Source organism: Salminus brasiliensis, chromosome 15 (assembly GCF_030463535.1).
Source record: "Salminus brasiliensis chromosome 15, fSalBra1.hap2, whole genome shotgun sequence".
Classification (NCBI taxonomy): Eukaryota; Metazoa; Chordata; class Actinopteri; order Characiformes; family Bryconidae; genus Salminus; species Salminus brasiliensis.
Genome location: NC_132892.1, coordinates 9,106,064 through 9,123,604, shown reverse-complemented (window position 1 = coordinate 9,123,604; position 17,541 = coordinate 9,106,064). Strand labels below are relative to the sequence as shown.

Here is a 17,541-nt window from a genome sequence, read left to right as displayed (position 1 = left end):
CCGAAGATTAGCTCTCAGGTGAATCACTTCAGTTCAACTTCTAATCATGACTTCCACTGATGAAGAGGAGGTTTAGCATGACAATCAATCAACCAATGATATTAAGTAGCTCAGAGGTGCACTGCATGAACCTTCATTTGGCAGGCATACAGAGACACAGCACAACATAATGTGTTACAATTACGGACAAAGGAAGAATAATGAGAATCGCAATAACATGGTCGGTCAACAAATTGCAGTCAACAAGCAGTAAGAGCCTGAATTCTGAGCAATATTTTGAATTCAGACCAACCACGGCCATTACAGCCATAGCCATCAGAAAATCCTCCCAGGCAGGAAAAATGGGCCACGTCTAATATGGCAAAACACTGAGCTTCATTTGAGGACTGTGCCAAAGCGAAATTATGAAAACCTGTAAAGGTCTATCTAAGCAAACAGATATAGTAAATTGGTGTGGGGTATGTACCCTCTTTTCCCTCTTTGTTTTGTTTTGCCTGGGACAGTCAAAGCGTTTTGACAATCTTGTTCATAATCAGCGACACAAGAACTTGTGTCTGAAAAATTTATTGACAAATACTTACTTTTGGGATGTGAACTCAGGATTTTGAGCAAATTATCTGGTGTTAATTTTATTTATTTATTTTTGAAAAATGCACTCACTGTTCTAGAAATGTTTGAGAAATTTACCAAAGCAACTGAGGAAAAAAAATGTATTTTTAAAAGTTATTATATAAAAGTTTATTTTTCCACTGCTCAAGATTTCATTTATCTTTCAGGTTAAAATGCATTGATCCTAAAGAGCTCTAATGATGCGCACGCACACGCACACGCACACACGCTCTTTTATTTCTTTATATCTATAAAAAAGACACAAAAAAAAAAAAAAACATACAATTAATTAATTAGATATTTTGTACTTGGACAATGAGTTCTGGTCATTGCCTGCAGGGCCAGATTTAGTCATTTTGGTGCCATAGGCATTAGACTAGAATGAAGCCCCCTGGATTAAAGGTGCTGGACTTGATTCTGGAGAGTTAACAGACTAAACTCAAAAGCAAAACAAATGCATCCCTCCCTTCAGAAGCTCTACACCCCCCCAGTGTGTTTTGAAAGCAGTGTTTGGACGTTGGACATGGCAGTTCGCCAGCGTCCCAACACCATGTTGGCGATATTTGGAAGAAGCCGGTAGCCGGTATGTTTTGAATACAGCGTTTGGACACAATGGTAGCGCCGGCTTACAGCCTTGTCTTGCCCTCAACTGATCTTCGAAATTTTGTTCAGCCTTTTTTGTTCTTGGATTTTGTTGGTTTCCCTCCTTGACGATGCATGTAGTTCAACACATAGCAAGCAAGTGTCAGATACACAGTCTCCACTGCCCCAGTCCATTGTTTCCCATTTACAGAGCCGGGGCTGAGCAAAAGCACCAGATCTTTCCCAGCATGCAAACAGACTGAGAGCTTAGCAAAGCATTTGCTTAAATTTAAAGTGTACTGAATTGAATCGTATACAGCCCCTTTAACAGACCAGAAATGGTTCGGTAGAAAAGAGAATACTTAAACACTAAATGATGCAACACCACATCATGATACTGTATGTACATTCAAAACTTTATTTATGGAATACAGTGTATAAAGCATAGTTTTCCCAGTCAAAGCAAAATGTTCCATACACGTACACGGAGAGGAAGAAAAGAAAGTCACAGAGAAAGAAACTAAAGAAATCCTGCTTTCTCTGTATCTACAGTGCAGTCTGCCCACATCCCCAAGGCCTTCAACCTCTTCAGAAAACCCAACCAAACAACTGCAATTACAATCAACCCAGGCTACCTAAATAACCAACCACGGCAGAGTCAGCCACGCCCATCACTTTACTCCCAGACAGACTGCTATATGAGATCGCTCAAAAAGCCAGAGGAGACGGAAAATAAAGATCCCCAAAACGATGTACACAAGAACTTTCTACTGTACAACATTCCCCATTTGTTTTGAAGACACTCACCACAGCAGTGCAGACATTTTCTTAATGCATGCTAGATGGGCAGTGTAGTGTTCATCACATTCATTAGAAGAGCTGAGTGAGAGACTTTCAGGGTGTGAGGCATCCTTTCACAGAGCACAATCCCCTCCCCAGCTGATTAAATCGAATACGTAAATCAGACCGTTACAGTCCTGGGCTCCGCTGGGCTCCTTCCTGACTTTAAAGGAACACTCTACAGTTTTCAAACTCATCTCCATCTGCCAGACAATAATTTTGGTGTGTGAAAACACACGTATAATAGAAGCCAGTGGGCGGCTGCTGAGTTCAGTCAGTAAATGTTTTAGCAAGAAGCTTATTTCAGTAGATCACGTTCATAAATTCTTCAGCCAGGAAAAGATCGAACTGTATATAATACTTCTTTCAGATTAGCTCTCCAGAATGAAGAGGGATTTCATTCATTACCATCATTGTGAATTCATATTACTCATTCCCGTTTATTCAATTAAGCGATTTTGGAGTGAATAACTTTTCAGCACTGAGAACTGCTTTGAAATTGTGGTCTGCGGTGATGAATGGACTGAAAGCTTACGGCTGCAGCAGACAGACGAGGTTGGGAAAAACCCCTTAAATCATTTAAATCGCACCCTGGAAATTGGAGCCAATCTGATCCTAGCTAGCAGCCTTAACATACTTCTTGTCCTCGCTTTCCTCAGTTATTAGCAGAACTGAATAAGGGCCAAGTTGTGTGCACTGCTTCACCTTTGGACCTGGGTTCTGTTACTCTGGCTGCCAGCTCTGTTCCATTATTCCCCAGCTCTGTGTAGCACACATACCAGCAGCAAGCAGCTATCTGGCAACCCAGCTGAGATCCTGTAACAAAGCTGCATGATAAAAACAATAACGGGCCAAAGTTGGGTCATGGTAAAACAAAAGATGAGAAGACACTAAAGAGCGAGTGTAGACTGTGCGATTGGGCAATTGGGACAGGAATGGGGTTGGACTATGCATCCAGAAGACAACAAAGACTCTCTCTCTCTATCTCTCGCCTGCTCTCATTTCCTGCCTTTCTCCCTCCCTCCCTCCCTCCCTCCCTGCTTCTTTTACCCTTTTCTTCACTGCAGCAGAATCACGCCCTCCAGCATTCACCTGTTCTGAGAGCAGGAGATGAGAAACCAGAGTGAAAGGGAAGAAACTAGAGAAGAGAGGAGAAAGCAAGAGACTCTTTGGTGAGACTATGCAACACAAACGGAAGGAGAGGCTGAAGGAAAGAGGGAATTTGTCTTTTTTTCTTTTTTTTTTTTTTTTTAACATCAGCAACATGGGACCATACAAAAACACAAAGCTGACTGGAGAAAACATACATACAGTACATACAGTGAATAGCCCTGCCCTCCCACCCAACCATCCCACCCCCCAGACCCTGAAAACCCCCATTACAAAACACATACAACCACGTGTGAATCAAAATGGGAAAATTAAATAGAGCGGATCGGCAGAGCGAGGAAATAAATCTCTGAAATGCATAGAAAATGGAAAAAGAAAGCAAAAACCACGCTAAGACGTAAAAGACGGTAATATACAGATTTATCCAGCCCCCAGTAGCTGGAGGAACTTATCGAAGTAAAAAAACAAAACGAAATAAAACAAAAAACCAATAATAATAATAAAATCTCAAAGAAAGATAAATCGACCCAGACAAAATCACTGACCTCTTCAATCGTGAGGAACGCGATACCGAAGCAGAAAGCCAATTTAACTACGCCCCTTTTTCGTTCATTAGCGAAACAAATCACGTGTTCACGAGAAGGTGCTAAATGTTAAAAACCCTGCTAAAATGACAATCTCTACGTGAGAAAGGACCCATCCAGACAGCAGAAGAGAGATTTTTTTTTCTTCATATTTTTCATCATGCACTAAATAGGTACAGCTAGCTTTTTTCCGCTTTATGGCAATACATTAGACGCAACTAAAAAGGTTTTTCCAGTCATTTAAGTCAGTTTTCTTTCTCCTTTTTACAATTTTTAATTTTTTCTTGAAAAAAAAAAACAAACAAACAAAAAAACCCCTAAAGTAAACCAGACAAGCCCAAAAAAATAAAGAGCTTGTTGAAGAGTTACATTAGTCATCACTATAATCATATTGTCATCGTGATTTCATCCTTTACAACCTGGCGCAATCAAACACAGCACAGCTGTCATCAAAGCATATGCGGGACAGGAATGAAGGGATAAGTGGATGAGGAAAGAAGGATTGAGGGATGGAAAAGAAGAAGGGAAGAGCAGTGTCTTTAACACCAACCCATTACATCCCAGTGTTTACAAGCTGAAGTAGTGTGGGAATGGACAGTGTGGGAATTATGTCTTTAAACACAGACCACGGATCAGCTAAACCTACCCAAGTTGTCCTAACCTTCAGTAAGAAGAAGTAGTAGAAGAAGAAGAAAAGTCACAACACCTGACCCTGAATCAGTGCTTAAGGGCACTTCCTCTTCATGCAGGGGGGGGGACCTTGGCCACTTAGATAATCAAATGACCATCCAGCCAATTAAAAATTTACTTTTTTGGTTGACAGAAAGTGGCCAATCGTGAATAAGCGTGCTCATGGTACTACAGAATGGGGACTATCTGGAGTGAGCCCTTCCCTACACTGTCCAGAGTTGGGTAAGGAGGAAGAGAGAGAGGGGGGGTGTTGGTCAGGGTAAGGGGGCTGCAGCCTAGCAAATGAGAGCCTTAGTTCTGCATCTGCTCAAAGAATTTATAAGTGGGATTCTCATAGCCGTTCTGCTGCATCTTGGAGAGATGGCGCTCCTCTGGAGTGATTGCAGCATCCACCTGTAGCAGAGTAGAAAAGAATAAAGAATTTCAGGGATTAGGGTTTAGTAGAGAGAATTTTAAGTACCTACTACAAAAGAGTAATTACACCCCAAGACCATCTGCCCCCCAATTAACAACAGAAGTGTATTGCTTTATGAAAATAAACTGTTTTTAACAGAGTTAAACCAGCTTTACTGTCAAAATAGCATTTTATTGTTGATAGTTCCATCTATGCTGCACTCCTCTGGTTTAACTCTGCCATAGAAGAGGACTACACATTATGCAAAAAACCTTCTTGACTTTCAGTGAAAGTCAATGTAAAAAGCAATACATTTACACAAAAATTCATCATACTAAAAAAAGGGATTCTATGAATTGCAAATAATAAAAGGAACCTATTTGGTGCTACAAAAAAAACAAATATTCGACACAGAACCATCTACAAAAGATTTTCCACCAATCTTTAAGTCAGTTACACAATATGGCACTCAACAGACCTTGTAAAGGGGAGTGGGAAAGAAACACACACGAACATGCAGACTTGCACACACCCACACAAACTGACCTCAATCACACCGTGGTGGATGGACGTGTACTGTTTCTTTCGCAGCATCACCAGGGTGATGACAATAACGGTTGCTATGACTACTCCACCAACCATCAGGCCAATAATAGCACCCTTGTTGGAGCTGACGTCTTCAGCGAAGAACACCTAGTAAAAACGGGAGAAAGAATCACAGAAAATAGCATAAGAAAACAAAAGAACTACACAAGGCACTACACAACCGCACCAGTGAGGAGAACTCCGCCGATAGCAAGAACACTTGAGAAGCCACAGCAGCTGCTGTCTCAGTGGGCCTGCGTTGCCATGCCAACCTGACCTTGTAATGTGGTGGCAAGGACGAAGCTGCAACACTCTCCTGGCACTACTTTAGAGTCGACCATGGAAGAGTGGGGGGGCTGGAGCCCGGAAACCATTACTCTCAAGAGAGTGCGCGTGTGTCAAGAGATGTGTGAGAAAGAATTAAGAAAATATTTGTGCTTGCAGATGTGTGTGAGTCACAGAGCCCATGTCTTAGATCTGCAAGGTCTTGGGCAGTGCTTGAAGCCACACTAATGTGTGTTAAGTGTTTGCATGTGTAAACATACCAGCTTCTGGTGGTGCACTTCATAACCAGCACTGTGCCTCTCCTCTGCCTCCATCCTCAGCTCTGGAACATCCTCAGGCTTCAGCCCAGACACTGAATTCAGAGAGACAGAAGAAAAAAAGGAAAAAGGAAAGGGAGGGTGAGGTTTAGGCTATTAAGCTATACTGCAGTTGTCAGTGTCCCAAATTTAATTTCTCTCTTCGCAAGTGATCCAGCTTAGTTATTTTGTGTGGTAGTGTAAACAGCAAAACACACAGGATACAACAGCTTAATTTCCAATTTGGGCCACTATAATGAGAGGTACTGAAATCAGACACGTACACCATGTACAGCAATGCAGCCTTTCTCTGTACAGACAGATTAGACTCCATCCTCATTTCACGCTGGCAGCATCAAAATGCCTGTTACTACAGCTACGCTTTGTCTTTCATTTTGAAGGACGAGCGAGACAGGCGAGGCTCAAACAAACAGCTCTTCAAAATTCACTTCAAGGATATGTTTGAAAAAATATATATAGAAGCAAATAGGAGGGGGTCGTCAAAGGTGCGTCGCGCACATGAAATCCCTTGATCTGGTAAGCTCTATCCCTGTTTTGGAACTAAATTGGCTTCAGTGTTCTTAAGGTCAAAAAAACCCAAAAAACATTAGTTTTTCTTCAACATGGTTTGTTGTCTGCTGTTTGTTCTGCAATTTTAAATAGTGATTTTACATCACCCGAAAATGGTTGTGCTAGTTGATGAGCATGCGAGGTAGACTGTTGTTCTTTCATACATACTGTTCCGTTCAAGTGCATGACATTCAAAAATTCATTTAATTCAAATGTATTCATATAATGCATTTTACAACGAATGTCTCAAAGCATCTTGATACATTAAGACTACTGACCCATATTGGCCATATTACAAGGATACTGCATATAACACCCCCATCCCTCTGGTCTAAACTATGCTGGACTAATAAATACATAATTCTATACAAAAAATTCAGTTCAAAGAGTGTAAAAATTCTCTCACTATGGGACAAAATGAACATCGGGTAATGGGTTACTTCTGCATTTTATTGGTGCTCTTCTGTTTACATCCTGATCAGCCACATCCATGTTTTTCTCCCTTGTCTTCAGGGAAAATTACAGGCAGATTTACCTGCTGATTTTCACTGATCTCTGCGGTGCACTTACAATTGTCCCCTTGGCCGTAGCTACACGGCATGTTTACTCTTTCGTATTGCAAAAAACACACTGTTCATGAATCTTTGCCTCACCCCTAGTGAAATAAAAGTCACGGCTTCTCTTTATCCGTTTGAAAGTGATTTGCAATTTCAATAAAGGGATCAATAAAGTATTTCTGATTCTGATCATGTGGGCAATGTGATTCATTCAGGGATTCGGACAGTAAACACGCTTGTCCTTTGGGTATTTTATTGCTGTCTGGAGATTGAAACCGAAGCGACGCGAAACATGTTTATTACAAACATCCCCCTGATAAACAAGCAATCCGAATAGTGCCATGTTTGCTAAACGCACCTGGGCGAGTGGGAAGTCCTCTGTCAGGGATGGGACGAGCATCAACGGGTTCAACTGGAAGGAGAGAAAGAAAAATACAAACAAACAGTTTTAGTGTATGCCACTACTGTTCTTAAACCAAAAGAAAACTCCAAAAAACAAAACAAATAGAAATTTCATTGTTCTCAAACATGTACAAAATGTAAAGAACAGATGGTACTGTAAAATGATGTGACTACTGATAGCCAACTGTCTACAGTAATTATACGCTCCATATCCATATATGCTAGGGGCTGGGTTAATGTGCATACCATGGTTTTGAGTGTTTGGCTGGTTGAAGCTCTCAGGGTGAATGAAGCCCAGGCCATCGAGCCCCAGTCTCTGAGAGTCCTCAGAAGGGAGCAGGTCTAGTGTGGCGGTGCTGTCAGGCAAGTCCGGCATCAGGGCGTCATTACCGTAACTCACCCTCACATCACTCTGCAGTGAAGCCAACTGTGCAGACATTTCCTGCTGCTCACGCTGCAACAGATCTGACAGTGAGAGAATGGGAAAGAGAGATTTACGGCACTTCGGCTTAACCAGAGTCATCAGCTCTCAGCAATACTGCAGGCTTGATTTTATGTAGTGGCTGCTGACCATGACTGAGATAACACGATCACGGAGGAGACACACAAACAAAGAGAAGGGCGAAAGGGTGAGGGGGGAGAATAAATTACGAGAATAACGAGAGAGCTGAAGAATGAAAAAGCTGAAGGGAGCAAATTAAAAAAAGCAAACTAAGGGGAGTGAAAAGTAGTGCAAAAGAGAAGCAAATACATAAGGAAAGGGCAAGGCGATAGAGAGAGAGAGATGGAGGACAGGATTAGAGGCAAACGAATACAGAGATCAGGGGTAGGGCTCTAATTAAAGAGGTGCTTAATGACAGACTAGCTGCATAAGAGTGTGTGTGAGGGGGGGGAGAGAGAGAGAGAGAGAGAGAGAGAGAGAGAGAGAGAGAGAGAGAGAGAGGGAGGAAGGGAGAGAGACTACGAACTAGGCTGTGACTGAGTCGAGGCTCACAGATGGCCAAATGACGCACAGGACACAAATAAACACTGTACACACACATAAGAGCAGGATGAGAGGAGGGGTCAGAAAGTCAGTAACAAAAACATGATAGAGAGGCACAAGACATGACTGTGTAATATAAAATGTGCTGAAGTATAGAAACGCACTTTGTAGTATGCAAAATTAAAGTGTGTGTGAGAGAAATACACTCACCCACTTGATCCTGGATATCCTCCACCACGCCTGGCACCTTGTAGAGTAGCCCCAGAGATTGGTTCATCCTCTCCTCAATCACACGCAGGTGAGTCAACACCTGAAGGCACAGAGCGGAGGTCATGACGTCTGAATCCCTTTATCCCTTAAGGCACCCTTAAGCTCCATGTTTACATTTATTCATTCGGCAGACGCTCTCATCCAGAGCCAAAGTAATACAAAGCACCTAAAGCACCTGTAAATTGACACTTAAATACCATTATTTAACACTGATCCATACATGTGCCAATAAAATATTTAAAAATCATAATATTGTATTAAGAAAAAGCTAAATTGTAACCCATCTCTTACTGTGCTTACGCTAAGCGCACAGAGTACTAAAGGACAGTACGGAGACATTTACTAAGAAATTTGAAGGTGTTCATACCAATAACACAAACAGGACAACCAGATTTACAATTTTTTCTGGAATTGGAATTTGGCCTCTGCCTTTAACCAATCTGTGCAGTGAGACAGTGAGCACACGTGCCTGGAGTGGTGGGCAGCCATATCTGCGGTATGGGGAGAAGAGACCTTGAAAGGCCTTGCTCAAGGTCTCAACAGTGGCAGGGTATCGAACCTATAACCTGGTCATCAATAGCCTGGTGCTCTAACCACTGAGCCACCTCTGCATATATGCACAGTGATGCAGTCCTTTGTTTTTTAACTATTTTAGTGAAACAGATTTATTTTTATTTCTTTTTTTTTTTCTTTGAATGCAAACATTTGCTGATTATGGCTAAAGAGCTTTCAACCTCTTGACTCAGCTCAACCTTCCTGCGGGTTCGTGGCAGATTATTCTTACCAGCATATGAGCCGTTCAAACCAAGCATTCAAACTTTTCTGAGTCTTCCAAGTGTACATTTGTATTTTTTACAGTTTATGGTTGATTTGCTACAGAGACTGATCAATAAAGAGGCATAAGCATTTGGCTATGAGCACATTATCAGTAAATCAAGGCAGGTTGTTAATATTGTTCTGAACATAATTCTCCCATTAATGTATAATATATCTAACAAATTGCAAGATACAAACCCTTGTAGGCATGTTACTTTAGGTACCAAGTTAATAAAACTAATTAGCGTACGTACCTGGGGCCGAATCTGGGCGGCCTTCTTGGGGTCCACCACGCGCACATGCTCAAAGTGTTTCAGGGTGTGCTGCCTATCCTTCTGCTCAGCACGCACATATTTCTTCAACAGACTGAACACATGACGTGGCTAGAGAAAGAGAGAAAAAGAGAGAGAAAGAGGAGCAGTTAATCGTCTTGAAGGAGAAGGCCAACCAAATGGCCGACTATTATTTGTCACCCTGTCACTGCTTTAGGGATTCACACTCAGGAGTTGGATATGTGAGGAGACTGAAAGAGACATGGAGCCATATGGCATGCGATCATGCTATAAATATGTATTAATATGTTAATGCATATGTTCTGCCAATGCGCTCATATGTTACATTTCTTGATAGGAATGTGTTGGCTGTAAGAACTCCTCCTACTTGTCAGATTAAATGTTATAGCGGTTACAGAGACTGGTTACAGAGAAACATGCAGAGACTATGCTTAATAGTTTACAGCCAAAGGGGAGAGAGGGGAAAAAAATGACCGATGAAAAACTGACAAATTTGGGATGCACTGTAAAGATTTCCTTAGCATAAGGACTTTAGATTTGCCTGTTTTAATGTAGTTCATACCCTCACATCACCGAGTATCAGAATAAACGGTCTCAGAAACAAGAACTCTGGAATAATCTAATTCTCTCTGTTCTCGGTTCCACTCTGTGCTCCCATGTAGGCCGTTCACTAGAACAGACCAGAAAATGAAATACGAAAATTGGATTGAATGAAAAATGAGTGGGGGTGCATGAGCAAGTGGAGAGTGGTGTGTCAGGGAAGCAGTGGAGCAGAAAGACAGATTGTAGAGAAGGAGAAAAGGAGGAAGAGAGGCATTTTGAGGGTGCAGATGGTGAGAGGTGGGTTGTTTTTGGGAGTCAGAAAAGCGTGAACATGCACATGACTGTGTGTGTGTGTGTGTGTGTGTGTCCGTGTGTGTGTGTGTGTGTGTCCGTGTGTGTGTGTGTGTGTGTGTGTACTGTGACATTTCGGTTGTCTCAATTTAATTCTTTTCCATTTAAACAATACAGAAAAAAAAAAAACTGATTTTTCTGGGGCTGCACATACCCGTGGCTGGTCAGCCTGCAGGGCTGTGAGGAAGCTCTCCAGTGCTAGGCGCCGCCGGTCATTGAGCAGAGCCTCTACCCGAGCCATGTGTGTCTCCACTAGCTGTTGTCTCTCACTGGCTGCCTCCTGCTCCAGTGCCTCCACCTTCTCCTGGAAGTGCTGCCAGAGAGAGAAATTTTATTTGAGCCCAGTGTTACGGAGAAGGGAAAAAAAGGAAATCAGAGGACATCGATAGTAAAGAAAAAGAAATGGGGTGGAAATTTATGTCCAGCATCCAGAAAACAGATTAAGGAAGAGTGATAAGAAATTGAGTTCCAAGTTGGGTTCCAGTGTTAAAAAAACACTCCAACAATGGAAGTATAAAAATTGTCTTGACTGCATCCAGTGGAAAATTCCATGTAAAGAAAAGCTAGATGGGTGTAACTCACCTGGATGACTGCCTTCTTGTCCGCACGAGGCAAACTCTTAGATTGTCTCTCTGCGTCTTCCCATTCCCTCATCACCTACACAGTGCAGAAGTCATCAGACCGAAGTATATTCTCTATATTTAAAGATGTTTTAATGCAATCAAATGACAGCAATGCTCCAAAATCTAGCATAAAAGCAGAAGACAAAAGCAGGATACTTTTTTCCCCCTTGATTTTGGATTAGGTGTCTCAATACTTTTGTCCATATAGCGTACATAGTAACTGAATACAATCAGGACAGCGTATTCAGCATTCAGTCAACATTTTTTACTGACAATATTCAACCCAGCTCGGCACATTAAGCTTGTGCCATGATTTTTCAGTCCACCAGCTGCACCTTCTGCTGCGTTTCAACATGCTTACTAACCACTTACTGAATGACTACTTCACTGAGTGATTAATCACTGCCCACAGGCTATCACTCACATTCAATCTGTTAGAACCGAATGTGCATTTGACCCACCAAATGCAAAAAAATCTGATACAAGCTAATGATACTATAGCACGCAACTCAAAACCGAGAACTTTCTATGGCATGTTATTCATTTTAATTGATAGGTAATCAAACTAAATCTTGGCATGGTGGTAAATCCATGTTTTCAACCTCCCCAAGAACAGCTGAGCTCAGTTCTGTAGCATTTTCAAACTACCAAAATCAGCATTATATATCTTAACTTCCATCCTACTCAATTCCTTGGAACAGGTTTTTTTTGTCAAGCTTGTCCAACCGTGCAACACATGCTACAAAGGAACGCATTAAACAGAGCACTGAAACATCTACTAGCATCAACTGCATCAAATGTGGCCAATGCAATCCACTCTAGACTTAGTCCTATAAGCACTGCACATCTTGGATTTTGTCTAAGCTCACCATTTCTGAAAACAGTCCAACACATTCTGATCTCCCCCTCACTCACCTGAGACATTCTCTCTCTGTGCTTGGCCTCCAGGCTCTCCTTGGCTTTCTGGAAGTGTGTGTGCTCGTTCTCGTCAGCTGGAGTCTCCAGATAGTGGTCTACTGCATCTGCAGAGCTTGGAGAGGTGGTGGGCACTGTAAAGGGATGAAGGAAAAGAAGTGAAATGAAGAGAAAGAGCAAGGATGAGACATATGAAGAAGATTCGTTGAGAGAGCAGGTAGAGTTGTTTAATTAGTTGCCATTAGTGTAGCACAAAGATGCAAAGATGAACACTATTGAAGGAGACAAGTTAGAGAGAAAAACAGAAAAAAAGTCTTTGGAAACAGCTCCAAATTGAGCAGAGGGGCCAGTAAAGTTTTAAAATGATGGTTGTGCAATACAACCAAAACAACCAATTAGTAGCTCTCAAAAAACACAAACAGCACTATTGAAAGACTGCTTTCAATAATATGCATTTCCACACTAAATTTGAAATAATCCTTACAGTAGTGATTATTACCACATTAGACGCATTTTCACTGCAAAGTCCCTGCAACATAATGCAAAACCAGTACTACTTGCTTTCAGCTTCAAATGTCCATGTCTGAGCTACAACATTTTACTGCAGCTAGTGTTCACCACAACTAGCTTACACTACACTTCAGAGAGACGCAAGCAGGAATTGACATCGTGCTAGTGGTGGAAAACAGAGGCCTATAAAGGGAGTTAACGCCATTAAACGTGGAGATGCAATGACATAATGCTCAAATCAAAACTGCTCATTTAAACCATTTCTGTCTCTTACTTTATGAAAACTGAAATATCCTAGGCTTTATACTAAGTTTACTATGTTGACAATTTAAAGGTAATACCCGGACATCCACTACTGCAATTAGTCTTGACCTGTGACCACTGTCAGGTCAGTATCAATATTGTAAGTTTTGTGTGAGAGGCTGTCAACTATTCTTCATCAAAACAGGCTGTTTTTTTTACTGCTCCTTTAAGACAGATTTAAGATACATAAGTTATGTTCTGATGGACTGTTTGTGCCTCAAACAAACAGCACTCAGATGAAACACAGCTAAGAACTCCAGTATGGGTGGACAGGGCTTATCGGTGGTATGCAAGATACGCAAATGTGTTAGAGAGACAGGGATTTCAAAATATGCTGTTTGAGTGGACAGTACGTCCCTGCTCACTCCCATTGCTACATTTTGAGGTCAAAAGATGGACATGTCTGATGGAAGCAGTCATCTTGTTTGCGCTTGAGTTGTAGAGTAATTGAAGCCAAAGCAACTGTCAAACCCACCCACGTTTCTCAGTAGCAAGCCTTCGGTGTGTCCTTATATCATCGGGAGCGCACACAGCGAATGAATTTGACTTATCAGAATGAGAAACCGTGATTACTTCACAATGATGGCTCAATCAAACTGCAACGGCAAGTTTGTAAACGTATTGTCTTGAAATAGCTGTGCGTTCATGATATCAGATGGTTAGAACCCTTTACATATCACCTAATAACTTCAATAAAAAAGTTAATTGTGAAGAAAAACTAGGGGACGGGGGTGTTAATGTGGGTGGAGCTTGCAGAACGGTCAGAACACAACTGTCAAACAGATGTATAATTTTAAACTCAAGTTTCCTTTTTGCTCCATTTAGTTACATGGGATTGGGCGGGGTTAAAAAGCTGTACTGCAGCCAGCCACCAGAGGGCACACCAGACATTTTGGCCTCACTTTTTAATCCACCGTCCAGTCCTCTTTTTTTTTAAAGACTGAGTTGTTCTCAAACTGTATGTGGTTACATGTTGTATTAAACTCCTTTATTTGGGGACAACATTGAGGGATCCCTGAAGATCCCCTAGCCTAGACCTTACCAACTTTACCAAGCCCCCCCCCTCTAGGGCTGAAAAACTATACAGAAAGAAACTTGGTACATTTGTGGAACCACAGTAATGGAGAAGATGCAAATGGTCACAGTCTATCAAGTTTTAACATAAAAATATGTATGCAATAAGGCTAATTACACATTGCCGCATATATATATTAATATATCTATTCAACTACTTCTACTACTTTGTAATGCTTCTGTTGACCTTTAACATAAATCACCATAGACAGCAGTCTTAATGCTACAATGCTACATACATTAATGCTACAAAAACAATGGTATTTGCAGCACCCGAGAAGCATAAAATGACATCACGTAAAGAGATCCACTGGCACTGTCCTGACTGGTCCGGTTACAGTAGCCTGGGTCCAAACAAGCTTGAATAAGGAGTTCATTTGTTTTATGATTTGAACCAGGGTGACGGGATGGAAAAGAAACCGTTCAGATTAATAATTTGTCAAGGGAGAGGAGAGAGGAGAAAGACAGACACATAGAGAGCCGAAGTGGTGAGTTTAAAGTGCAGAAAGTCATTCAGGACACACCAATGACTAACCAGAACTGTAGCCACCAAGCATGCCAAGCAAACACAAACACACCCAACATGATCAACTTCAGGCAGTGAAACAACGCCAGACGGAAGACAGTGACTCAACACTACTTCTTTTTTTCGTTTATTACCCAAGCTGTGACTGACTGAGTGAGAAAAATATAGAGGCTAATATGCTAACGTCTTCTCAAATCCACATGGGTGCGCACACACACGCGCGCGCACAGCGGGAGGTTGTTAGTGACAGTGTGTGAGAAAAGCAAGACGGGTGTACCGGGTGGCATACGGTGTGTAGATGCTGTGAGAGAGCTAAAAACAAGCCACACAGAAAGTCGGCAGCAGCGAGCAGCAGTTGGGTTAGCCAGGAGAACAGTGTGGTAGTCAGCTGTTGGTTGTTAAGAAGAGCTTGTGTGTCCAGAGAGATGCACACACACACACGTACGCACGTGACTTACACACAGTGCTGCAGACAGAAAGGCAGTACTCCTCCGACTCAAAGTTATTGCGATTGCCTCCGCAGCCCCCATAGATGAAGGGAGCGCAACGGCCCTCCTCCTTCACAAAATACCAGCGGGGCAACATAGCCCTGCATGGCCCTGTCTCTGCGTTCGCCCAGCAAACCTCTGAGGGAAGGCACACACACACACACATACATACATACATACACACACAACTGAAAATGAGGCCATCAATGCTTTGTGATATTTAAGTCATCCATATTAAGCTCATTGTCATGATACATGAACAGCAACAGCAACTCGAATTAATGATACTATTAATTAATTAATTAATTGTTGTTTTTTCATTGATTTCTATACCTTGCAGTGTGGCTAACTGTTGTTAATGAAGCTGTAAACATCTGCTTTGAATCCAAAAAATATCAGGTGTTCAAACAAAAAAAGGAGACATTAAACATTTAATTAAATATGCTTCCCACACAGGAAGATCAGCAATGGCCTAAAAGTGGCAGTCCAGTGCCACTGAGGCAGGTCCAGTAGCATGCACTCACTGCCCTTAGGGTGCATATTCACTACCATGGACGGTTAAATGCCCTAAATTCCATTGTACTGTGGTGCAATAGCTATGAATTTAATCTTACTCAAGATTACTTAGAACTCCCTGTTCTCAGACCCCCAGTCGTTGTCATAAGTTTCAATTCTGTTTAAAAAAGTATGGTATTTTTATCTTCCATGACACAATGCTTCCCAATTGCTGAAGGATTGAGGAAGTTATATAGTATAGTTTTATATCACACACACACACACACACACACACACACACACACACACACACACACACACACACACACACACACACACACACACACACAAACCTTGTATCCGCCACTTGAAGACAAAACCGCCTTCACACTGCATGAACATTTTCTCATGAATGCACAGGACCAGAATTTCTTGGGATTAAATCTTGTTAAACTGAACAATGTGTTTTTTCCTTCTCCTCCATAAGCATTTAAAAAATACATGGTTCTCTCACACCACAGCACTGAAATATACTGAGGCAAACACACCCACTCACCTCTGACAACTTCCTCAACAGACTCGGTAGTAGTGGTTGTGGTGGTAGTCATGGCGACGCTGGTGGTCTGCTCGTTGTCGTTGCGCTCATCAATCATCTCATCATCTTCTTCATCCTCCTCTTCCTCCTCGTCTCCATCTCCATCCTGGTCATTATCCAGAGTCTCTTCCTCTTCTTCTTCAACAACGTCTTCGTCGTCCTCTACTGCTGCAGGCTCTGCCTCAGCTTGCTCCACTGGCTCTGCCTCCCGAGCCATACTGCAAATGGAAAAAGGACAAGTTGTTTTTATATATATATATATAAATTTGATTAATAGGTTTGTATGCGTTTGCCCCAAACTGAATCAACTCAAAGCTCCTTAACACGCTGCACACGTTCCTTATAGGAGCATTCAGAATAGAGTTAAATACACGCTCTGCCTGTTACATTCAAATGTCATCAAAAAAGTTAATCCAAAGATTTTGTAGCCACCAGCATGATAAAACTACAATAACCTTTCTGCGCACAGGTCTGTGCTGCCTTCTTTCAAAACAAACATGCCTATGAAGCTCTAATCAGGTTTTTGTTCTTAACCTGATTGGATTCATGGATTTAGTCAAGCAAACAGAACGTAATCTCTTGCTGAAATAGCTGAGCTGGTATCTGAAAAGGCACTAAAGTGAAACAGTGGACAAAAACGAGTCCCCAAATTAATCAAGTGTCTGAGAGAATTGATCCAGCCTATATGGATCATTTGTTTCATCGGGATATGAAAAGCAGAAACAGAGTTGTGAACAGCATTCCTCCTCAGGATGGATGGGACTGGGTATATATAACAAAGTGGCAAATGTTTGAATACACTGTGTCTTAATCACAGCATTGCCATATCAGAAAATACTGGCTAACAATGTTCCTACAGTTGTAGGGAAAATGTGTATTCTCTATTCTCTAATTATTCTATCTATCTGCCTATACACACACACACACACACACACACACACACATATATGTATAATAATAATTCATGTATGTATATGTTGGCGAGAACTGTCACACTATAATAGTAATATTTACAATATTAATCGCTTGCAGGATAAGCGACTTCAACCTCATGTTAAAAAAAAAACCTGTCAACTAATGAGAGCCGAGCTGAAAAAAACGAGTTAGTGTGCTTTCTTTTTAGAAAAAGCCAAGATTTAGCTGCCAACCTTTTTCTGCGCAGACACCATGGTCAACGGTTTTGCTGTCATCTGCCATAATTGTTTACATCCAATTCTCGAGAAACTCCCGCAAGGTTTTGAAAATCAGAG

At 41.7% G+C, this 17,541-nt stretch overlaps 1 protein-coding gene across 2 annotated transcripts in view; it reads right to left on the bottom strand.

Annotated features, from left to right (window-relative positions):
- Positions 1-4,013: 4,013 nt before the first annotated feature.
- Positions 4,014-17,541, bottom strand: part of appa (amyloid beta (A4) precursor protein a) — a 30,671-nt gene continuing 17,143 nt past the window's right edge. Inside the window, exons 6-17 of one of the 2 annotated variants that reach the window (XM_072657858.1) lie at positions 16,253-16,509; positions 15,172-15,339; positions 12,301-12,434; positions 11,345-11,419; positions 10,917-11,075; positions 9,830-9,958; positions 8,700-8,799; positions 7,751-7,969; positions 7,461-7,514; positions 5,940-6,031; positions 5,356-5,502; positions 4,014-4,808 (exon numbers count right to left, since the gene is read on the bottom strand). In XM_072657858.1, the coding sequence (XP_072513959.1) occupies positions 4,707-4,808; positions 5,356-5,502; positions 5,940-6,031; positions 7,461-7,514; positions 7,751-7,969; positions 8,700-8,799; positions 9,830-9,958; positions 10,917-11,075; positions 11,345-11,419; positions 12,301-12,434; positions 15,172-15,339; positions 16,253-16,509 (1,636 nt within the window). In that variant the 3' untranslated portion in view covers positions 4,014-4,706. The remainder of the gene's footprint in view (positions 4,809-5,355; positions 5,503-5,939; positions 6,032-7,460; positions 7,515-7,750; positions 7,970-8,699; positions 8,800-9,829; positions 9,959-10,916; positions 11,076-11,344; positions 11,420-12,300; positions 12,435-15,171; positions 15,340-16,252; positions 16,510-17,541) is intronic. The other variant, XM_072657859.1, reaches the window with a different exon arrangement.